This window comes from Grus americana, chromosome 1 (genome assembly GCF_028858705.1).
Source record: "Grus americana isolate bGruAme1 chromosome 1, bGruAme1.mat, whole genome shotgun sequence".
NCBI lineage: Eukaryota > Metazoa > Chordata > Aves > Gruiformes > Gruidae > Grus > Grus americana.
Window position 1 is genome coordinate 63,973,396 of NC_072852.1, and position 24,830 is coordinate 63,998,225.

Sequence of the window (24,830 nt, forward strand, 5' to 3'; positions counted from 1 at the left end):
CCATACTCACTTAGGAAATCAGGCTTAGTATAGTGATTTTTAGGTTACGATCTATGCAGAACTGTGCATCACTGGCAGCTGGTAGGAGCAGATCTGCAAAGGAGGCTGAGCCAGTGTCTCCCAGAGACTGGGCTGGGAATCGTGCTCCTCAAAGTGCCCTTTTTCCCCAGCTACCTTCTACTGACAGGAGGAACAGCACGTTTTGTTTACATGCCTGCAATCATGATTTTTGGCTTCTTGTAGCTTTTTATAGCTTCTTATAGCTTTCTTATAGCTTTTTCTTATAGACTTCTTATAGTTTTCTTGTAGCCTTCCTTAAGGTGATCATTTCACCTGCTATGCCCAAAGGCCCTTAGAATTTTTACAGATGAGTCAGGATGATACAAATCTTCACAAGAACATTAAGATCTTCATCCTGTCTTAAGTTGCTGACTGAGAATTGGGGAACTGGAGGGAGAAGAGAGATGAAGGTGAGGATTTAAGCCTCCATGAAATCATAGCAGAGTTTGGATATAGGCATTATGTGATTCCCTGTATTTTGATCTGTTGTGTGAAGGCAGTCTGAAGAAGATATTACTGAAATAAGAACTGGGTCTCAGGCTATAAAATTGAGAAAATATCACAGATTTAAGCTCAGCTGTGTGGGAGGGAGGACCCTTAAAACCAATCTAGAACATACACATGTCGATGTACTATGTGTATGCATATATTAAATCTAATATACATATTATATATGTGTGTGTATATATTTTTAATGTTCTCTTCACCTGTGGTTTTTTTTCAGGCCTTTAACTGCTTATATTTTGATGGCATGAGACACCTTCCATTTGCTTTCATCTTAAGGTGGTTTGTATAATGTGGCATTTCAGAGACCTGGCAAACAGGAAGGCACATCCCATGTCTCTGGGCATGGAAACTCCTAAAACTAGAACTGCTGACCACAAGTAGTGCATTGGATTTTAATACTTTTTTCCTATCCCTTAAAAGGAGAACTGGTCCTTTAGCACAAAGTGTCATTATTGGTTTGAGAGTTAGTGCTGCAAGATATGTGAAAGTGATTTTTTTTTTTTTTTGTGAGTAGTGTTAGCAGAGACTTTTGAGCACATAAGAAGATTACAGGAGTAATTACAGGGATGCCTGGACCTTGAGGGTCTCAAGGAAGTTTATAATGGGTGCTTTGGTGACTTAGCTGCCTGTGAAGATGACTGTACTCTGGCTGTGAAAATATTTGTGCTAATGTACCTCTCTCTTTGTATGGTTTTTGTTTCGTTATTAACAGGTCATGGTTTGATTGAAATGTATACTAGACCTGGCTATGCATTTTAAAACAAAGTTTTCTCTGATGAGAGCAATACTGCTTGCATATCTTAGCTGATTTTGGTACTGTTTCGGCCTTTGTCATTCATTTGGAGAGATGATAAGCAAAACCACTTCTGGGTTAAATGATACAGTGACCTGATGGGCCAAAATGGAAAATGTTGTGGGAAATAATCTCTTGAATCTGTAGGAAACTTAGATGGCCATATGCTTTCAGCCTTTTCCAAATCCTAATTAATAAAGAATGAATGTGTGTATGTGTGTGAATAAAATCTGAGATTATCTCAAGTAGAAGTGCTGTCACATAGTTATCTTTGCAGGGAAGGAGAATAAGGAGATAGAGAAAAAAATATTTTGGGTCTAGTTTCAGTAATTTAAAATAAATTTAATTTAGAAAATTGACTGAGGTGAAACTCCTACTAGCACTTATTCTAATTTTTATGGGGCAGGATGTTCGTGGAGCAGGTGCTGCCAAGACCTGAAGGCTGAATCTCTGCTAGGGGCTTGTACATGGTGCCACAAAACAGCAAGTAACAGCAAAATATCTTTCACTTATTATAACTAGAAGCATTACCAAGAGTTCCCATTTTAACCATTCTGCCTGTGAGGTGGCAACATATGCTACAGGAGTTAAGCAACACTTTTTGGATCCTAGGATGGCAATGTTAGAACAACTCTAAGGGCAAGGCGCATATAAATTTTCTTCTAGTTTTACTTCCATATAAAGAGCAGCCTCTCTTGCCTTCCTAACTGAGGCTGAAATACCCAGCACTGCTGCAGGCACCAGAGTCTTCACCCTACAGCACAGAAGTGTAACTGTCCGTACCCATTTCTTATCTGAGTTTCTTCAGGTGGAAGCCGCATATAAGTTTGTGGAAATTTTTCACTCCAGTGTGCAGTATATGCTCACAGATTTCTCTCACGCAATTGTTGTCACCAATGATAGGAATTTAAAGCATTCCACAGCAGCAGGAACTGTCCTACTTTGCTTTTAATCTCAGTTAGCAGGGCAGCACTAGTTGATAAAAATGTGTGTAGTTCTGGAGGCTCAAGTAGGTCTTGAAGTGCAGCTGAGGATAACCACAGCCTAGGTTGCTGAAGAAACTTCTTTGCTAGCTGTAGGAGTCCAAAGCAGCTCAGAATACTTCTTTTTTTAAATTACTTCAGTTTTATCCTTGATGTAGATATTGTGGAAAGCAGCAGGGTAGGGAAAGAGAGGGTGAAATAGCCTCATGAAGTAAAAAGTAGTATGTGTCTGTGATGTGATAACTTCCTTGACTGTTCAGTTGTCTAGGCATTTGTACTTGCAGTGCTTTTAAAATGTTTGTGGTTGTAACTAAGAAACTGATTATAATTTCTTCTTTCTCATGGAGGAAGATGTGGAAACAGTTTTTGAGGAGTTGAACATTGGCTGCGTTTTGCTTACAGGTGGAAATATTAGTCTGTTCATCTGAGGCTTTCAGAATGTTTGACTTTACTTTTATTCCAGTTGTAATCAAGGACCGAACAGTCTGGCCTTTGAAAGGGGATGGGCAATGCTCAAAGGCAAGAGAAAGAATTTGGAGGCTTGCCTCACTTGAGAAAGGTCCCTGAGAGCATAGCTAAACAAGTTGTGCTTCTGTAATGAGTTCTGTGGTTGTTCAGAGATACTATAAGTAACGCATTCACCACAGAGGATACACAACTGGTGACGAAGTCATACACATACTGCTTTCAAACAGTGGTCCCTTTTACTACCGGGTCCTCAGTGGTGTGAAGCTGTTTGTATATGCTTTTGTCCAGCTGAATACAGAACATGTTTTTCTGTTGCTCTTAGAGAGTAGTATGCACTTTGCTTACTACCCATTGGCAACTAATTCCTAGTTAGGATTAGGGAATTCTGTATAATCACCAATTACAATCTTTGCTCAGCATACCTTTAAGTGTGTTAGTTGACCTATTCCTTGGCAACCTCGTGTTTATGGTGGCAATTCACTATATATAAGGTAACATTTTTAATTTACCAGATCCTGGGGAAATTCTTTTCTCAAGTAGCGAGAAAGTTTGGATATTCATAAACACAGTTTATTGGTTTATTTTCTTTAAAACAGCTTTGCTGTATATGAGAAACTGCACAGAAGATTTAGCCATGCAGCTCTTTTTTAAACACATGTGACATTGATTTCCCTCTACAGTGCATCTGAACAGCCTGGATCAGAGGAAGTAGGTCTGAAAGAAGTCTCAAAGCCTCAAAGAAGGAATCAGCCGTAATTATCATTCCTGATGTGGTTGTTTAAACTGTTCTTAAAGACCTCCAGTGATGGAGACTCCTGGACCATCTGGAGCAATCTTTTGCAATATAGAGCAACACTGACCTTTGGAAAACTCATCCTGATGGGTATTAGGACTGCTGAGCTGTCCAGTAGAGATGTGAAAGAGATTATTCCTCTTTGCTATAACTTTACATGTGCTTAAAAACAATTGGCACGATTTATTATGGCCCTTCCTTTCCCCCGTAATCACTTTTCCTTTAGGATGATTAATTCCAACTTTATCTCATTAGAGAACCTCTGTCCATTCTCATGCTCTTCTTTGGATTTTTCATAATTAGAACATCTTTTTCTTTAAGTACAGCATCCAAAACCAGACACAAAGTTACACGTAAAGCTCTTTTACTTCCTTTTTTAATACAACAGCATGAGAAAACTGACTTGTGTTTGCACACCCTCCTGCAGAACCCCCGTGCAGTCAGCTGGGCGAGGAGCGCTCCATTTCCTATGGCACTCAGGGTGCTTTGCACAGCACTGCGCTCGAGGGGCTGAGCTCAGTTGTACTGCTGTGCTGGGTGCCATATAATCTTGGCCCTGCAGGAAAAAGTCTGCACAAAAAAAAAAAAAAAAATCTTACTCCAAAAGCTGAATAAGGCTGAGATCATTGCAAATGGGAGTGTTTAAATATAGTTCATGTGAGAGCAAAGCTCAAACTATCATATTCCCAGCGTGTTTTCTCTTTTCATTTTAATTAACAGGTTCTCTCTGTACCACGCTCTTTCCTGGATGAGACCAATATTAGTTAATGGACAGAATTCTCTGTGTAGGCAATTATTTTCTGTGCGCTATGTGCAAACTTTCCCAGGTTAGGATAGCAGCACTTTACAGATGTGTGAATACCTGTGTAAGGTTAAAAGCAAAGGGTAATCAAACTCATGTACTCCACAATCACCTCTTTAGACATTTTTAAACCCCATCTAGTCCACTTAAAAAGAAAACAGAAATTTCTCTGTGTTTCCAGAATGATTTCTTATACTTATTTAGGGGGAAAAACCCTCTCTGAAGTGCTTTTTTCTATCCAGGAAGTGGAGAAATGATGCCTTAGCTCTATGTTAACTACACCTCTGCCAGTCTCTGTGTTAGGTCAGTTAATAGCAAGAGAGTGTTAGTGGGATAGTAGGAGTATCACAGTTAGAGATAATTAGGCTAGAAGTCCGTTCCCAAGTGACTGTTTGTTGGAGGGGGGCTTGAAACCACAGGGAGTGAAATGGAGTAAACTGTAGCTCATACCTTGTGTAAGCCTGACCTGCTTTTCCTTTAGCATAAATAAAAACTTTATACTAGCTTGGCTAGATGTGGCAAAGTAGTACAAAGTACCTGTGTTGTGACCTGATCCAGAAACACTGGCCATTTTCAATCAGGGGCACTTAAGCGGTGTGACTTGTGAAAGGCCAAGCTGTTGTGAGGGAAGAAATTAGCCATATGCACGATGCAGCCTCTTAAGTAATTGCAATCACCTTGATATAGAAGACCTTATCCTCTCTTACTGAGGGCTGTTCTTTTCCATAGGAAAGTATTTCCTCTTGAGAGAATTACAGTTCTTGAGGTAGTTGCTTAGAAAATTTTAATTTGAGGTGTCTCACCTTGGCACTTCTATTGTGGTTTCTAAGGTGTAGACATATACTTACTATGAATAAAGTTATTTCCTGGGATTAGGATATTAGGAGAAGAATGTATCAACAGTCAACCAGGATCTTTAATTCAGCTTTTCCACCTAAGAAAGGGGAAGAATCCCAACACTCAGGAGCTGGGGTCGGCTCTTAAGAGTATGTCTGCTTATACCTAATGTGCTGTCCTCTAGCAGCCTCTTTCCTTTAAGGCAGAAGTGGATTTTCCAGCTCTGTAAGGGACATATCAAATAACAATCATGTACATTGTAAATACTCCATGTTGAGTACCTGACAGCTTAATAGAGAATGTTAGTGTATTTCTTTTCCCTTTCTTTTGAACCTGTTTCATTGCAGATAGAACTCTTCTGAACAGTAAATCTTTTCAGACTGATACACTATGGAAATTATTATATCAGTGTTATTTCATTATCCAATGAAATAGTTTATTTTAACATTATCTGGAATAAAAGTGAAAGTAGTTACTAACATGTGCAGTCATTTTCATTTCACTTTTATTGTTTGGAGACATTGCGATGTGCATAAGCCAATTTTTTTGAAAAATCAACAGAAGCTGCCTACAATTATTTTTTACCTTGTGGAGAGCACTGCCAGCCTCATTCACACTGCGAAGGCCCAGTTTCAATGCAGTGATATTTTTCAAGTAGGAAGGCTAAAGCTATTCATGACATTAAACCCCCAACTTCCAAATTCGGTTTAGAATCCAGTGGATTCTGAAGCTGTTTCAGCTTCCAAACATAGTGTGCTGTCCTGAGGAATTCAGTGCTTCACCAGGTTCGATGTGGTGACATTTTTTAAGTAAATAGGTTGAAGCTATTGACAACATCATAAACAAAAAGCCCCACTTTTAAGTTTAGTTCAGAATCTAAGGGGTATCTGTTTAAGCTTCCAAAAATACTGTGTACTCATCAACACTTCACTGACTTAAACTTCTAGGTTGTCCTAAAATGTAGATCAGATCATCTCGGAACACGTACTGAGATCTGAATTCCAGAGAAGCCTGTATTCTTCTCATGAGACCCATGTTTATGGTTCTTGGATTTTTTTTTTTTTTTTTTTTACTGTCTTTGTCTTGAAGACTATGCAGCTAGAATGCATCTCGACCCTGTTTCCTAGTTGCTTTCTGCAGTGTGCATGGGCATCAGCATGGTTTTAATGAGATAGGAGATTCACCTGAGGAGCTTCTGATCCTGGCTCAGCTTTTTCAGTGGGGAGTACCTTTACCAGTGCTATTTGTGACAGGTGGACTAGTGCATATAGGTTTGTGTTTAATCAGTATGTTCTGCACTTTACAGCTCCTCGCTGACTCCTGTGTCTGTAGCGTTACTGAACAGTTACGGAGACAGGCTGGAACCTTATGGAACCTTACACAGTAGAGCATATGGGGAAGTGAAGGGATGACCCAGGGAGCTTAAATACCAGGAAAGATCCTAGTAAGGACTTAGAACAACCTTCAGTGTTATCATTCGCTTCAGCAACAATTCACAGACGAGCTAACATGGTGCTGTACTACAGGATCTTGAAAAGCCTAATCGTAATGGGATGCTTTATGGCAGCCAGGGTGACAAGTGTGTAATGATTATTACTGAATGTGGCAGAGTTTGGCTGCTATTACCTTCAGTGCACGATGCCTTGCCCACCTCCTTTTCTCCTCGTTGCTTTAAGGAAAATACATTTCCTTTCACGCCACTAATAAATGCAATTATAACAAAAAGTCTTCGCCAAGGCTAGCGTGGCTGTGCTGCGGCTGTTCAGTTTCTTTAATACTCAGTAGTTCAGAAACACGTTTCAGTTGCTCTCTGCTAGCAGTCTTGTTTGGGAAAGGCACATTAACTGATCTGTTTCCCAACAAGTTGTTTCTGTTTCTCATTTGTCTCGTGTGTTAAGTTTTGATAAGAGGAGAATCCTTGCCTGTGCTTTTTATTGTTGTCTTTGTGGTGTATTTCCCAATATATTAATTAGGAAGTTTTACTTTGTGATGTTCCTGAAGAGAGATTGTTCCTGTAAAAAATGCTGTGAACAGACTGCCCCATAAAGTAGGACTGTGTAATGCTTTCCACTCCCGTGTATTTCTGTCCTTTACAGTTGTGTTGTTACATTTTGTGGTTCTCCTATACATATTTCTAGTAAGAATACTCTCCTTAGATTATTTTTCTGAATTATCTATGCATTCATTGTTTCCTACAGCAGAACCTTTTCTGATTTATTTCTGTTACTCTTGTTAACATGTTATTACTCATTCTTTTTTTTCTGTTGTTAATTGAGGCTAGGAAGTTTCGAGGGCCATGCAGAAACTGCGGTCCTTATTATAGGATGGTCTTATTACCAGGATTTGGGGTCTTTAGTATCCACAGCTTCTCTCTCATAAATTTGGAGTGCCACATGCATCTTGAGCAACTAAGAGTACCAGGAAATAGAAGATTCACACCTTAACATCTTGCGTGTCATTCTATGGCCAATAACTTGTGATCTCACAGCACCAACTTCAGTGCTGGGAAAAGATGATGCAACTTTGCTGGAGCCAGTAGAGTTGAACTCATATGTGTTGGTCATGAACTTGGCCCCAGGTCTGAAAGCTTAGGCGGCAGCAGCTCAGGATAACCCGTTTCCAGTAGAGTGCTCTGAGAGCAGGGATTATTAGGCCTGTTGTATTGCATTAAGGACACAGAAGAAAAGGCTTTGGGCAAGTTTCATTTCTCTTAAGATGCTAGCAACTGAGATTTCTTTACTTTGTCATGTTTTGAAGATGTTGTTAAGGAGGAAAAGACAAAAAGACCAGAATTAATTGCTAAACCTTGAGATACTTGCACAAAGAAACATAGTACTTGATACCATCATTATTTTTGAAAACTAGTGCAGTTCCAGAATCTATGGTAAGGATATTTTCATTGCATTTGTAAATGTTGTGCAGTGGATGCCTAAGCCTGACAGTCTATAGGGAAGGGGCAGAAAAGTGTGTGGGGTATTTTGTGGTTGGGGTTTTTTTTTTGTTTGGTTATTTGTTTGTTTGGGTTTTTTTTAATTTGAAATAGTACTCGTGTGGCCTTTTTCCTTCTTATCTAGTAGTTTTACCAGGGATTTGTCTTCTGGAAGTTCTGTGGGTATAAATGCTGGCGGAAGCTTGATCTTTGCAGTGACTTTTTTCTACTCATTACAGGGCTTGTTTTTTTAGATTTTTCTTTTTCCAAGTGAGGTCAAGGCCAATAGCACTTGCACATTGTAAAGAAAAATCTTAGATAACTTACTTCAAACCTCTACTTAAAGTAGAGTATTTCTTGAACTTCTGTTCCATCTCTTTGTATGTCCCTTTTCTTTTCATGTTTTCAGCTCTTGGTGAGCACTTAGTTAAAGCCCCAAAGGCTGGGGTAGCTGGCACTGTTCTGCTCACTTTCCCAGCTTTTCTGTGAAATCTCCTTTTTCTGTGAAAATGCATCGACAGTCTCCCTCATGTGACTTGATTTGCTGAGTGATACATGCTGTGAGTACCACTAAATGCCTTCATATCCGACTGTGCAAGAGCTTTTCAGTATTACTTATGCAGATACAGCTGTTTGAAAAATTAAACATGTACAGGCATGTTGTTACGATCTGGCCTTGGAGCAATAAAGTTGTTTTGTGAGTTCAGTACAGAGTGATGGTCTTATGCAGGTTGAAAATCTTGTCTTTTGCCATTTTTCATTATGCTTTGTGTAACAAAAGTCTTCTGAATTAACTTCTCAAAGGAGCTGCTTTTGGGTGTTGCAGATTAGGACTTCGATTTACTCCTTGAAGTAATATGATTTTGGAGCAACGAGCCTGCTGACCTAAACAACTTAAGGGTCAGTCAAGGGTATTTTTCCTTTGTCAGCATGGTACAGTTAAGGATATGTGTCAATGAAGAGAGTCCCTGTGGATAACTGGGTTACTAGGATACAGCATAGGCTCTGTTTTAATTAGGCAGTTACTCTTGTCGTCGGGCTCTCTGTCATTTCATTGCTTCTAGAGATTTTGTAGTGATAACGTGATTTAAGGGAAAAAAAATTATTTTGTTTTGAGGATGTAGCTTTTGCTAAAAGTACTTTTGTGCATTGGGTTCAAAATATTACTCACTGATATGTCATCTGCATAAAAAAGAGGCTAATATAAATGTAATTGTTTTTTCAAAAGCTTCCAGGATCTGCATTTTGGAGGATGCTGCAGTGTTGAGCATAAACAGAAAGCTTCTCAGTAGTCATTTGGTTAGATGAAAACTGACACTGGCTTTTGAGAGACTAAAAATCAAGTTACTGTGCAGAGAGCAATTATATAAAATTAAAAAAAAAAAAAAAAGAATGGGGGAGGAAAGAAATCTTTTTCTTTTTAAAAATGTGACCTGGGTATCATGATGAGCAAATCTGATGAGAGTTTTTCTTAGAATTAACATTTGTAAAGCCAATTCAAGTTTGTGTGTATCCCTAACATATGGCTTTCCACATGATGATGTCATGTACAACTAAATGCCAAAAAAGCGTGAATGCTCCCAGCAAAAGCTACACTTTGAACTATGATTTGATTTGCAGTTTTCTGTGTGTGTGCGTGCATGGCCAGCCAGCCGGTCATGTTGGAGCACTGAGCTCTGCACGAAGCCGTCGCTTTCCTCAACTGTGGGTGATGGTCTGTAGGAACATGTAGTGGCCGTGGAAGGCTTCTGTATGGGAAACATCTTCCTTTCTTCCCCCTGAGATGTTCAAAATTATGTGAATGGTCACAGCTAATTTGCTTTCTCATCTCTGCATTTGGGTATCTATATGTTCAGAGAAGTTCTGGAGAGGGACTGTCAATTCGAGGCATCTTGGTGCTATGAGAGCTTTATGCAGTTCCACAAGTGAGGATTTCTGTATCGTTTGGGTTTGCAGGTGTTGTTGTTGTGTAAGCCTGACAAACTGTTCTGTGCATGGGTTTTGTTCCCAGCCCACTTGTTAGCAAAGCTGTAGTTTATTCAAAGGTAGTAATACTGTTTGGGAAGTGGATCTCACTGTGTGCGTGTATTTATGGAGTGGGTGGTGGAGTTGTTGGCTCTCTCCCCACCTGTATGCTCTCCTGCACTAACTGCCTGATCTGGAGGTGTGCTGTTGGCTTTTAGGTTGCAGGAAGGTTCACTTGGGTTGCAAAGTTTTTCCTCTCTTTCATGCAAAACAGAATGTGTTACAATGGTATTAAATAAACAGAAGCTGTGGGTTGGTTTGGGTTTTTTCCTTTTAATCTACCGTTTACTGTAAACTACTTCAGGGTCCTGTTCTGCCTCAGCAGTGGGTATGTTAGGAAGATTCCTGGATGAGAACATAGATTGCAAGTTTTCTGATGAGGTGTTCTATTGACTTTGCAGTGGAAGTTGTGATCCCAGACTGCCTACAGTTCTTTAACATGATGGTTACTAGAAAAAGTGTCCTAAAGGAAGTTTTGAGGGGTTTTTTAATGTTGGATAGGAAGAAAATGCAAATGCTAGTGCCTGGTATTCTAGTTCATTGGTATTGGTTTTCAAATGCAATAGCTGATGAGGAGTGTCGTGATGTATTTTTTGACTCGGGTATGGTATGCAGTTAGACTAAACCTCTGTCTTTACAAAGTCTTCATCAACTCTGCTGGCAAGCAAGCAAGGGTTTATCTTTGCCCCTTCCCTTTGTGCTTTGGTGCATCTCTTCTCCTTGTGCAGAGCTGGAAGCCTGTGCTCATTTGCTGTGCAGGAGGGGGAGTTTCTTGTATACTTGCACCTGGGCAGCAGCTGAGCCACATCTGTTTGCATGTGGATGAAGAATGATTTCAAGATGTTCCTCTTCTTTCTTGACTGTGTATTGAAACCTGAAGTGTGCAAAAGTGAGCGTGCATGTACATAGGCACTGACTTTGCAGGCTTGCTATTAACACTCTTAATACAACTTTATTTGTTATGAAATCTTATCTTCAGCTGCAGTGCAAAAGAGTGCAGAGACTTGGCATCAATTTTTTATGTCTTTATTTTCTCTTTCAGCCTTTCAGGTGGTACAAGCAGCTTAATTAAAAATCATAAGTGCATGTGGTAAATTATGAGAAATATTCTTGATTTTTTACAATAAGAAAATGAATATCTTTGAGAAGCAGCTGTTAGGACTCCAGATGATTTGCGTCCCTTGCACAGCCTAAGCGTGCGCTGCCCAAAGGGAGCGTTGGGCACGGGTGCAGCATGTGCTCCGGGGAACAGAACCATCCCAAAGCTGCCCAGAGCCCCACAGAGGAGCTGGGAGCTGAAGCTTGGGAAGGGAGGAACAGTGCAGGCTCCCATCCCCTCCTCTCCCTGGCTTTTGTGTGCCAGGGGTGATTACTGTCACTGTTCAATCCATGCTTAATGCCTCTCAGAGAAGAAAGCAGACAGCTTTTCAGCTGCACGTGCTGCTGTAACTGGTATTTTCCTACAAGCCAGACACCTAAGAAATGTAGTTAGAGGCTTACACAAGAGAACGGTGTAAATTTTTTGCAATGACCTAATGCATACAAGCTCTTTGATGGAAGCTGAACTAACAGCTGTTATTGAACTAATGCTGCTAAATAAATTAGAAAGTTATCAAGTGTTAAGGAGGAGTTATCGTTTGGGTTTTTGGGTTTTTTTCAGATACATTTGCATCTATCATTCTCTCTACCCTTGGGTGGTCTCATCCTACTCTACATTTATTTCATTTTCTTACTTTCTGGTTCTCAAAGAAAAAGTTAAATTGTTGTTAAAAGCTTCCCTTAAATGTGATGTGCTACTCTACCCCATAGTCAGGGAGCCATTTCAAGTGGTGTATATTCTTAGTGAGTTCATAGCTTTAATTTTAATAATTTGGGAACTGTTGTTATCTAGTTAATAGGAATTTTCCCATAATACTTGAAATGTATGTAGCATCGGTTGCCTCTCTACCTCTCTACCAAATGCCTCTGAAATAATGGGCAGCAATAAAAAACCAGTTTTTCTCCTTGCCTAAAAAATAAAGGTACTAAAATTTAATTTTGTAGATCATGTTAGTAGAGAGAAGATAATTTTTTTTTTTAAGTCATGTATTTTTTGAACTGGCTTGCTGCTAGTCTGCTGGCACTTTCTGATCTTTGCAAACTTTATTAATTTCCTGAAAATAATAGAACAAAAATTACTAGTTCTTTTCTCAAGGTTTAATTTTATCACAAGTAAAGACTTCTCTGTATTTGTTGTTGTCATGCCTGTACCTATCATCTATAATTTAACATCTTTGTAATATAGGGAATTGCCTATATTTTAGTAATATCAATAGTTGCGATAGTGTACAATTGCCACACTTTAATAGCAGAGTGCAGAAAAGTAATGCAACTTTTTTGAAGTCGCATGAGAGATCAGTGGCAGAGGTGAGATTATATCTTGGATCCTGCATTTAAAAATACATGAAAGTATATTTATTATAAATGAAATATAAAACCATGAAAGCATATTAATATATGCATATATTATTACAAATATATATATTTGAAAAGTCATCTTTTTTTTACTTTAGACTATGGAAGACATTACTTTTCAGCACTGCAGCTACAGGAATGGTGAAGACTACATCCCTCTGATTTCTGGAAAAATGACTAGTCTGGTTCCTGGTTTATGAACACACATAGGTTTCTGGCAAGCTGACACAGTATATTTTTGTCACCAAAGAAGTCTATAGACTGCAGCAGTCCTTTGCTGTAGTCATGGGAAAGTGCTGTGCTGGTGTTATTGCACTTCCCGAATTCACCCGAGTCTGCACCAGCGTTAACGGTGCACGGCCATGCTTCTGTAAATACAGATTTGGCAGTTGAAGGGGTGGTTGTGTTCAGTGACAGATTTCATTACTTGTGAATGTCTTTCAGGCTCTTGGCAGTTTTGGGGGCAGCAGAAGCAGTAGAGAGTTCATCACCCCAAGTCCATCAGCACATTTCCTATGCTGTCACTCCTCCCGTGTCCGAACGTCGTTGTGTGAGCCGAGGCATTGTACCGGTGCCATCTGTGCCTCCCGTGGCCCCTGCCACGAGCACTCTCCTTTCCTCCCCTTTGCTGTAGCTTGGGATCACGGCTTTGCTTCCTAAGCTATCTATTCTTTTTGTAACGTTAGCAGCTTGGCAGAGTTTGGCTTGTCTGATTGTCATCCTGTCACCGTTGCCTAGCTCAACGGCAGTACAGTTGCTGGTTGGTGAAACGGTCACCCAACAACAACAGCTGTGCAAACAAACAAGTCAGCATTGATATTCATCAATAGCTTTGTGCAGTCGTGGCATTGAGATACACCAGAACATGTGCAATCTGTCTGCTTTCTTTGTCCCATGGTATAGCCAGATCGGCCACTCTGCGGTGATGCGGGCGTGATTGTCACGCCGTGGTGTGCCTTCACCTTCTTCCCTTTTTTCCTTTGCTTTTCCTTTTCTTTGTGGGCTGTCTGGCGGCTCCCGGGCACATCTGCCGCACGTCCCATCTGCTCACCATGAGAGGCGTGCACAGTTCTGACAAGCAGTATTCAAGTAGTACACTGTTCTTCTGGACATGACAGAAAACAATAATTTGTATTATTAATGGCATGTCACTAATGCTCCCTGCTTCTAAAATGCTAAGCAAAGCAAATAACATAGAACATTGGCTTGCAAACTTGCTGGTGAGGTTTTTTTTTTTTTCCAAAATCTTGTATGTACAAGTTAATTTCTCCCACTCCACTTACATCAAGTAACAGTGCCCTTACCTTGTCTAATAGCTTGTAACTTTTTCAAGCATGGTGTGTTTTCCTTAAAAAAACCAAATCAAAACAAACGTCTTTTTCAGAAGTTGTGTTCTTTCGTTCCTGGCATTAGTGGCAAGATTCATTGCCTTGTTAAGAGACACAAGTGTATGATAAAATTGTTACTTGCTATTACTTTGTTTCTTCCAAGGAAAAAATATTAGCAGACTCTCAAGAAAAAAAGCCAGGATTGCCCTTGCCTCTTATGCAGGTCTGTTGGACAGCTTATGGTGGTGCAGGTAACTCTTCAGAACATCCTTCTGTGACCTGTAGTCACTTCCAGCGGGATCTTGCTGTGTTGACAGCTCTCCTGTCAAATTGAACAAAGATAAAGGGAGCGCTCTCTGGATGAAGGACGATGATGATTCACAGCATAGGCATGTATAGGCAGTGAAACTGTTTTGTTTGTGGAATCGCCTCTAGCTTTGGGTCAAGCGTTTGTGGAGATATGTGATCAAAAGTGCAGTTAGTAATTAGTATGTATTCATCTTTGCCGGTCATATTAACTATCACGTGTAGAAATTCCAGATTTACCACACTTACTGTGTTGAAGCTAACGCAGCTGTCTTGTGTTACTGCCGCAGGGATTTACAACATGAAGCCGTGATGAACAAGGAGTTTACCTGATAACATGTTTGCCTGCAATTTGGAATTCACTGTAAGCAAGTGCTAAGTGTCCAAAGTGGGACTAAGGTGGACAGGATCTTATGGGGCTGGCTAAAAGGAATTGTGCATACGTATAGGGAGAGGAGTGATTAATTTTGGCAGTGTTTGTTTCATAGCCTTGTAAGTCTTTGCCTTTGGTAACTCACTGCTTACTCAGAATGTCACTGGAAGCCTAAGTCAAAGGAAGGAGCGAGGCTAGGGAGACTTTTAGTGAGGAGAAAACATTGAACAGCTTTTGGTCAGCAAATGGGACTGGCCGAGGGTCCGTGTTTCGGTTCCGTACTTGCTAGAAACTGCTTTGTCTATTACCTACGTTAACTGCTTGTGAAAGCTGTTATTCCATGGTGGCTGCACTGTGCTGCACTGTGCCATGTTCAAACAGCTGGCCTCCATGGAAGAAGTCAAGGATGGACTTGTGTGTTTGTCTTACCTAGCTTTTACAAGAGTGTACCTGTTTTTTCTTTTCTTTATTTTTGCCCTGAGAGCATTGTAAGGCGGTATGTTTTATCATCATACCACAGCTAGGCATCATAAAGCTGGCAATGCCTACAGTGAGTTTCAGAAGGGAAAAACAATGGATTGGGAGTACTTGAGAGAAGAGTATCGGCTGTGCTGCAAAACATTGTGCATGGGAACTGTAAAATAAAGTATATAATCACAGTGCTTATATTTCGTTAGGTGTGATTAGTGGTACAGTGTTATTAGCTCTGTGCATTAATTCTTATAATTGTGCTTTTCAGATCAGCAACTTGATCTAGTTGATATGTCAGCACTTGAAAAGTTGTGTCAAGGAATTTAGCAAACAGACCAGAGAGGAAGGGATGATTACAGCAGTTTATCACCCTTCGAAAGTGTAGTTAGACTGACAGTGCGTAACAGAGGTGAGCTGTTCCTGCAAGATCTACTACAGGTTACTGAGTTCAAGGCATCCTCTAAAGGGTTACAAATGTAGTTACAATTGAGCAGTGTACTGTATCACTGTCTGGCACTTTATACTGTGTATGCTCGTTTTTATTTTAAACTGATCCCTGGTGGTCTAACTGGATGGGATTCCTGCCCCCCTCCCAGCCCTTTTGATGTGCATTATTGCTAGGTTCCAGCAGCACTGCATGGACACTCCCATATGAAAACAGGATGATCAGGTGGAATAGATAAATTTAAGGATGAAGCCTTTGTGTGTATCCTTGAAAAATATCCTGCGGCAATTTTCTGTGATTTCCTTTAATATTCAGCTCTGAAGGCTACTAATCCAGTCTTGACATTTCAGAAAAGCACTCAAGCAATAATCAACCTTTTCTCTGCAAAACGCATCCATGGTTGGAAAAGCTTTATATAAAAATCTTTTCTGTAACCCAAGAACACTCTTGTGAGAGAGGAGGAATTATAGTCAAGTTATGCAAATGATATCCATATATGACTTTTGCAGGTGTTTTGTTAAAATATCTGGTGAATTCTTAGCTTTTTCTCCTTTGTGTTTGAACCCAGCTATTATTACTTGAATTCTGCAAACTGGAGCAGTGAAAGTTTTATTACAGGTGGCCCATAAACAGAGTACTCCTACAGCCAGTTGTGAATAAAGATGGCAATTGTGTAGTGAAGCAATTTGTCACTGACTGCTAAAAGGCCAGAAGTTAAATGACTGGCTGACAGTGTAAGCATAACTACTGGACGTGTTACTTGGCAAATTCTCGTAGTTGATATCAGGTCCACATTTGCCTTACGTAAAGAGAACCCCTCTTCATCTCTCATAAGCATCACTCATTTCTGATATGAGAGGGAGGATCTGGTCCTTGAAACAGAACAGATCTGCAAGTGAGCCTGATATTATGAAATAATAAAACCAGAGGAAATGAAGTGATGCTAAAGGAAAGCAGAAGACCTAAAGTTATGCAAAATTTTTCCCTGCATTGTTCCTTATTACGCTTTTTAGTTTGTTTGCTTTGTGATACCATGAGCTGTCATAGACTATAGCCTTCCATAGGTAAGGGGGAGCCACCTTCTGTCCTTTCGTGGGGCTCACTGGAGTGCTGCTGTAGACAGATGAGTAGGTACAGAGTGAGAGCAGCTCATGTCGTCTGGTTCATTTCCAGGGAATGGAGTTTCACTGGGAATCTGACTATTTGAGCTGACTCACTTATGGAGGCTTTTCACGTACTGAGAGGTTTTGTGTCAGCCCTTGAATTCTGGGCAGTTGTCTCCAGAAATACTGTGCATGAGGTTTGCTCTCTGTGATCTTGCTACTTGTGCTAATCTGGTGGGTTTTGGGTTTTGTTTTTCTGTCTCCCTCTTTATTTAGATGAGAGATCCTTGGAGCAGCAAAATTTTTCCTTTTTCTCAATGGACTCAAAGGTGCACCAAAGCGTATCAGGCAGCAGGACACAAATGGCCTTAGCAAAAAGTACTTTGGAGTCCCAAGAAAATAATTTCCTTGAAACAGTTTTATCATCAGTTACCACTCCCTTTGATATGACTTTATTTAACCAAGAAGAAATGGTCAGGATTTCAGAAGGGAGAAGTACACCATTGGTAGATGTCTCCGTAACAAGCAATGAGGCATTCTTAAGTGATGATGAATTTATTAGCTCCTTTCCAAAGGCACAGTGGACTCCTCCACTGAAGTCTTTTGCAGTTTTAACAGATCATCACTCAGTTAATGCAGTAGAGCCACCAAGAGAAACGTTAGAAACTGTGTTGCTAACACCTTCATTATCAGTCCTTTTATCACCATATGATATCTCAAAAACAGCACAGCAAAAGACTCTGTTGAGTGCCGTCCCTGAGCGGAGTAACACTCTTACAGAATCGAAGCCTTTTGTACCAGATAGTGAAATGCTAACAGCGAGCAGAGATTTGCCATTGTACCCTCCAAATACCGCTATTTATTTCACTTCTATTCCTTCAGAGGTGGGAGCTGCAGTGCAGGAAAACATAAATGCAAGTTTAACAGCTCTGCCTTTTGGGACTGCTTCAGAAGGGTCGCCTCTTCATCTCAAGTTGCTGGATAAAAATAGCCCTCTGACCCCAGATGTCACAACACGAAGTGCAGACCCATATGGTGACGTTTACGGTGATGTGAGTAGCAGGGCAGCAGAAACTCTTAATCTAAGAACCTACCCCACTCCAAGCGTTCCCTGGGCTGCGCTGGCTTCAGCAGCTGGTGCTGAGCCTGCTTTGTTTCCTATTAGTCTTCCAGTCACATCTTTCCCGCTTCACTCTGCTGCCATCTCCACAGAGTCTAATATGGTTCTTAATGCCAGCCTGTTTACACATGAATTCTCCAGGACAGCACCAAATTTGCCTGCCGGTTCAGAAATACCAAGTCAATCAGAGCTTGTCAGTGAGCTCATGAGTCCAGTGCCTTTCACAAGATCATACAGTTCTTGCCTGTATTGTGACTCAGTTTCACTTCTGCCAGAAGCAGGCTTTTCCCCAGAACATGACGTGGGCTCAGGAGATTATGTTGAAACTTTATCCATCAAAGCCTCTGAAGTACAAGGCATAACTCCATTTACAACTATAATTACTGACGGGTATGAATTAGAGGAACCTACACCTGAGACTTTTGATACTTCTTTTCCATCAAGACCAGTTGTTTCATTTTCTTCACGATTCGCAGAAATGCCTGATTCAAGCATGTTTTTAAGCACAATGGATGCTGTCCTGAACAATAGAACATCTATAACAATTTCCCCTTCCTACCATCAGATCCCTGGAGAAACATCACTGAACATCTCTGCTGCCCTGTTCTCCCTCCCTGTTCTGGAAACAGTTTTGTTGACACCAAGCACTCATGTAGAACTCCCTGATGCCACCACCATTCTGTTTGACTCTACCTTCCTCCCGAGTGAGCCAGTAGCATCATTTGCAGTCATTCATACAACTTTGCTGGAGTCACCAAAATTAATGCCATCAGAATCTGTGGTTTTGCTTGACAAGACATCTACTAGGGAAGAACTGTCTTTAAATATTTCAGATTTTCCATCCAATCTTTTATCAACACCTTTTCTTATTGAACCTAGCTACTTGTCTTTATCATTGGCCATGCTAAATTCTTACTCTGTCATGCAAAGTGATTCATCAACACTCTTACCTCAGACCTTGTTGACTGGGACATCAGTACTTTCTGAGGATGTTTCCAGCTGGGACTTAGCTACCACTCTCAGCTCTGCTACTGATGCCGAGGTTTCTCAGTTCCCTCTCGGACAAACATCATACTTTTATTCAAATGCATCCTCCATTCCAGGTGCACCTGTTCCTGAAATAACACTGTCATCACATTTTCACTCTGAGTCGTCTGTGTTTCTGGAAGCACCCTCAGTATTGCCAGCGGGCTCTGAAGTTGTGTTTACCTCAGCTGTTACAGGAGCTACCTCTCAGTTGGAGCCCTCACTCTCAGCCTCTCACTCCGTGGTTCCTACCCTGGTGCTGCCCACTTCCGACACCCAGTCTGTTACCAGCAGCATCTTGCTCAATGAAACTAATCTGATCTCTTTGTTTACTACCTTTCCAACAACTCCTGTCTTAGATGTATCTTCACCTCTGCTCTCAACTGCTTCAGCTTCCGATGAGGATATTGGTGCTACAGTTAACCCCACGCTGCTTTTCACATCTCGCAGCGAGGGCAGTGCCCACACAGCCCTTCCTCCGGCGGACCCTGGCAACCTGACGTCACGTGTCGACACCAGCAGCACGATGCCCTTTCCTACAGCATCTCCGTCTGTGACCACGCTGTTTGCTCCCACGCAATTTCCTCCGACTTCTAGCCCTCACACTGGATACGAAGTTCCAGCAGGAAGCAGTGCAACTGCTGGTACTGATGCATCAGCTGCTCCCTCCACTGTCCCCATGACCACTGCCACCACAGGCAGCCGTGGCACGACTGCTGCAGGCAGCCTGGGGACATTCTCCTCCACCCCTCTGGCAACCACTACTCCGTCTGAACCTACGGTTGTAACCTCTGCTGTGACCACTACCAGGCAACCCTATGTCTGCGACATTACGGTTCCCGATGCTTACTTAGTCACTGCAGGTAAGATACTCCTAACGTATTTATTTTGTTTTGCAGAAGCCACTGTAATGTGAACCCCTAGCTAAATTGCAGGTGTCGAATTGGCTAAGCGAACCTTTCAAAAAAGTACAGTGTAAATTTAGACAAACAGCTGTAAAAGCATTGATTTATCATTTAGTCTTGAAAATAATAGAATTCATTCGAACAAAGTCCGTTGTGATAGCGAGTTACATATACGTTGCACTGCACAGAGAATGAAATTGTCTTCTAAAATTGCTGATGTGTATATACAAGTATACTGAATTACAGGCTGCTTTATCATTTCATGGCTTGTAAATGAATGTTACTGTCATGGTACTGTTCTGCCAAGCTATTAAATGTTCTGACTGAGTAAGTTTCTCCTTTCAGTTGTTGCTGCTGTTTGTAAAAAAACCTGCATGTGAGGTAATGTTGTAATATGAAAGAGGACAGTCGGTTTAAAAAATGTTTCAGTTTTGTTACCATTTTTATAATTTTACCCTACTAGCTTATGTTCATAATTTCCCTCCTCCCATACTTACTTTAATTGGATTTGGTGTGTTTGTAACCAGAAAAAGTGACCTTAGTTTGTTTCAAAATTAATTGTCTCAGCATCTGTGTTTGCTTTTTTTGGTGTTTTCCTACCTCTTCCTAGCTTGTTAACAAAACAATACCAGCGAACTAATCCAGGGCAGCTGCAGAAGTGCTGCATGTTCTCTGGTAAGCTACACGTTTTGCCCTTAAGATTTACTTGTAATGTGTAAAGCAGAATGAGCATAATCTCATCCTCCAGCTATGAAGGTGAGCTGGCTATGCTGGTGATGAGGAACATTATTTTTTTTAACCTGTAATTTAAGTAGTTTTGTAGGCAAGATACTCATGGAAAGTAAATGCAGGATGATAACACGACACTTTTCAGTTGTTTCCTTGACCATAGTCACAGTCTCAAGTGCGACTGTAACAAACACGACATCTGTAGGGATGTGGGGTTTTTAAAGCAGTTTCTGACTCGGTGAATATCCCTTTCAGTAATCAATGTCATGTTTGTTTACTTTTTATTAAGAGAAAAGTAGATGCATATTTTCTGTGGCTTTTTTCTGACCTCATCTGCATTCCACACGTTGCCTACAAAACTTTAACTGCATTATGACAGCAGGCTCGTTGTGCACAGGTCAGACTGAATGTGCTGCAACTTTCAGATCCAATTTGAATGCCTCAGTGGCTCTTTAGAAGATTCTTTTACTGGAATGCTAAAGACATTAGATATAGAAAAACAAAACGAGAGAGAAAATAAACCTGGAGTTCCTTGAACTCTATGTACAGTCACTTTTTAGGGTACAGTCACACCTTTACCTGTTTCTTGTCCGTCGTCTTATCTGTTTGATGCAGTTGATCTCATTGCCTGCTTTTCCATGCATTTCACAATTGAAAATGCAGCTTTGAACCAAAGCCCAAGAAATGAAGCTAAAATGTATTTACTGACTGACATTAATTTCCAGTGCTGGCCCGAAGAGCTGTTCTACAAAATGTCAGTGAATCCATCAGAGAAGTGCTCAGAGTTCAGTTCAGGCGATCAGTAGAGCTAGAGGTAAGTGGTATGAAGTGTGTACAAGTAGTCTTTGATCAATATAATACAATAGTGGGTTTAGTTCACAGGCTTAAACAGTGATTTAAAAACAACCCATGTGGTACTATATCAGAGAGAGGTTAATTCTAACTCAAATGTTAGTCATGTTTTTTTTTCTTTTTAACATGAATATGACATCGGCTTTTTTACTTTTAGAATGTCATAATTTTCTAGGACAGACCTTTCACGGTTTTGCTAGGGGTGAGCAAGCAGTGCTCAGCCTCTACTGCTCACCTCCTTTGGCTGGTGAATTGAAACTGAACTGAAAAGCTTTTACCCTTTGAAATACTTGTTAAAAAGTTTTGTTTCTTCTGCTAGCACCTTAAAACAAAACCTTCTGCACAGCCTTGTGCTATTTTATGTTGTGAGGCCATCAACACCTGCAGGGGAAGTGGTGGAATCCCAAATGCAGGATTTGGCAGATGAAAAAAAACAGGTGTGCAATGGTAAGATGTTACTCTTAAGTCTTCAAATAGGTGTGACTCCTGTCCTTCTGCCACTCACAGGGCTAGGAATTGTGGCGCTTTTGGTTTTGGTTGATTTTGTTGTTTTGGTTTTTTTAAAGCTTTGTCTGCTTTGATGTTCAAGTAATCATCTTTGAATGTATTTCAGTGTTGTTTCCTAACCTCAAAGTGAGTGTCTGGTTGAGATGAGGTTTAAAGGCTCAATTCCCCACCTCTGAGAGGAATAGACTGTAGAGGTAGTTTGGGGGTACCTTTGTTGTATAATCAGATATTTCAACACTGGGGACAAAATGAAATGTTTTAATGGAATTACTGGTGTAGGTGCAAGTGCAGCTGCACTTGCAGTTTTTCATGTTGGCATTCATCCAGTTGTGATAGCCCAGCACCACATTATCTTACCTTTTTGAGTCTGTGATCTCATTTGCATTATGAAGTTTACTCAAGTAGCAGTTTGAATTTTGAACATAATTTGAGTTTCTCCATGCATAGTGGCGCCTCTAACTTCTGCTTGCCGATCTGTACAGGGAAACAGTGTTTTGACAGCTCCTTCCATAATCACTGCACTCAGTAATTAAACAACTCCTGCCTGATGTTTGAGAATATACCTCTCTACTACCCAGTCAAGATAGGAGTGTTACGAATTTCTGCCAAACTTCAGCCACAGTGAGCTGCTGCTATAAATTATGTTATATTTGAATATATTTGAATATATATTTGAAGGTTGATTGGAGCCAAAATTTTATATCTTGCTTCTTTATATTTTTGTGCTTTAAATTCCTTCCTTTCATGCCCACTATTGCCTTATAAAGCTCTCAATAGGTTATTTTGGCCCTAAAGCTGCTCAGAAGCAACTGGTTTTTTATAAATAATGCACTAAGTCCAGCTTAATTCTTTGTAAATTCTTTTTTATCAAAAGGAGAAAACACCTCTGTGGAATCAGTTATGCTTATTTTATGCTAGAATGTTACTATCATTCTATCATATGTGTTCTCTTTGTGATGCCTTGGGTATGGGTTTTGCTCTAAAAATAATCACTAGCAAATGTCTTCACCTCTAATGGTGAAGTACGAACAAAACTGTTATTTTAAATAAAGAGTTGTCTATAGTATTGGCATGTTTAATGGTGATGTAATGCAAAATTTTAAACAAAATTAATCTATATTGCTAAACTTAATTAGTCAAACAGACCTGACTTGTTAGTCGACAGTACCCAGGAACTGTGTGTACATTTGCAAGTTATGGTAAAGCAGTGCACTTCTCTAATCTGCTTTTTTACTCTGTCTCCTATTACAGCTCACAGATGTTGTTCCCTTGCTGTGATGTAATGCACGGTAAATCAGGAGACAGTCTTGTTAACTTTAACTTGGTAGTAATGTACGCTTTAAAAATAAAATCCATGGCAACAATGGATATAACTGCTGCTCACTTTGAGTACAAACCAAACTTAACACTGAAAGAATTAAAATATTTTTTTCCAACTTTTTCAGTTGAAACTTTGGTCTCTGTTTCTTTATTATTTCAAACATTCTGAGTTGTTGAAGTGGGAAAAAAAAAGGACACAAGCATGAATCCTGCCTGATGAAAAAAACTTTTGTCATTTTTTTCCTAGCAAAAGTCCTTACAGCAAAGTGAGAATAACCTACAGTTTTACCGCTCTTTCCAGTTGGTCTCAATGTATTGCATCTGCAAAAGAATAAGACCCTATTGTTTGAATAAGAGCAATTTTTGTCAACTTTCTCTAATGTAAACCTTATGACACTTGGGTAAGATTTGTTATACAATGTTCCCTTGACTTAGCTTTGTTGCACTGGGGTGTGAAATAAAATAGTGTTGGCAGTGACTCGTTGCCAGGACCCCAGGTGCCATTAAGTTCATGCCAACAGGAAAAAGCTTTTTGCCAGCCTCATTTGTGCTTGGAAATTTTATCATGCAGTATAATATATATATACATATATATATATATATATATATATATAAAACTCAGCCACTTTGTTGCTGTATTTGATGTGGGGTTTTGGGCCTGTCCGTAGCATATTGGTTTCTATAATCGACACTTCTGCCTTCAAAGTAAGGAGATGAGTTCATTGCCAGGCAGTTAAGTGCTTCTTTCAAAGATGCCACCTTGTGGGCTTGCGCTGGCTTCATCACTGCTCACTGCTGCCGAAATTCTGGCTCCTGCCATTTGGGTGTGTAAAAATGCTGAGAGAATTGTTGCCTTAGGATCCTAACGTGCATAGAAGCAGAAGCTTTGTTTCATTTTTAAGACCTATGAGGCTTTGTAGCCCATCTTCAGGAAGTTAAACACTCTCTGCAGGCTCTTTACAGGATGCTTAATAAGGTGGTGGTGAGGAAATCAGTTGCTTATGCTTTCTGCCAGATGTTTACACAGCATAATACAGTGGAGTGTAGGCATGGATTAGATTGTAGTAAAGGTGCATCTAATCAAATATTTTAGAGGACAATAATCAATAGCAAATTCTTAGGGAACACCATAAGGGGCAGAGTAAGCATACAGTGATGTTTTCCCCAAGTACTCTTTTTAACATCTAGTAAATCAAGGCTTGAAAACTTTTTGTACTAGAAGCACTCTCTCTTGTGAGGTAGCTTTGAATGAGATAGGTTGTGTCCTGGAAACAGCAGACTTGGATTAGCCATTGCAGTTTGGAGAAGGGATAGCTTAACTTGAGATGGTGTAGGGGTTCTCTGCACCTACTGTAGGTTTCTGCTTTTGCTGTGGGAATGTCTCCAAAGCACACATGGAGTTTTACATACTTCTCCAGTTTTATGACCCAAGATGTTAAGAAATTTGTACTTGTTTAATAGAAGAAATTTGCACTTGTTTACTTAATAGGTAACATTCTAAAATGTGGTGGTTCAGCTAGCTGATTTGTTAGCATCTCACTGTCCTGGCAGTAGAGGTAAAACCTCCAAGAGGTGGTTGGATGGATGGATGGGTTTGTGAACCACTAGGGCTGTGCCAAGAGGAGCTGTTCTCATTCATGAATCAAGAGTCGTAAGCTGTGCTCATCTATCCTAGACAACTTTGCAAACTGTGA

At 40.3% G+C, this 24,830-nt stretch overlaps 1 protein-coding gene across 5 annotated transcripts in view; it reads left to right on the forward strand.

The window, feature by feature from the left end:
* Nucleotides 1–24,830, forward strand: part of KIAA1549 (KIAA1549 ortholog) — a 156,208-nt gene that overhangs the window by 55,629 nt on the left and 75,749 nt on the right. For all 5 annotated transcript variants that reach the window (XM_054836927.1, XM_054836954.1, XM_054836936.1 and 2 more), the window contains 2 exons: nt 16,954–19,686; nt 21,183–21,271. In XM_054836927.1, the coding sequence (XP_054692902.1) occupies nt 16,954–19,686; nt 21,183–21,271 (2,822 nt within the window). The remainder of the gene's footprint in view (nt 1–16,953; nt 19,687–21,182; nt 21,272–24,830) is intronic.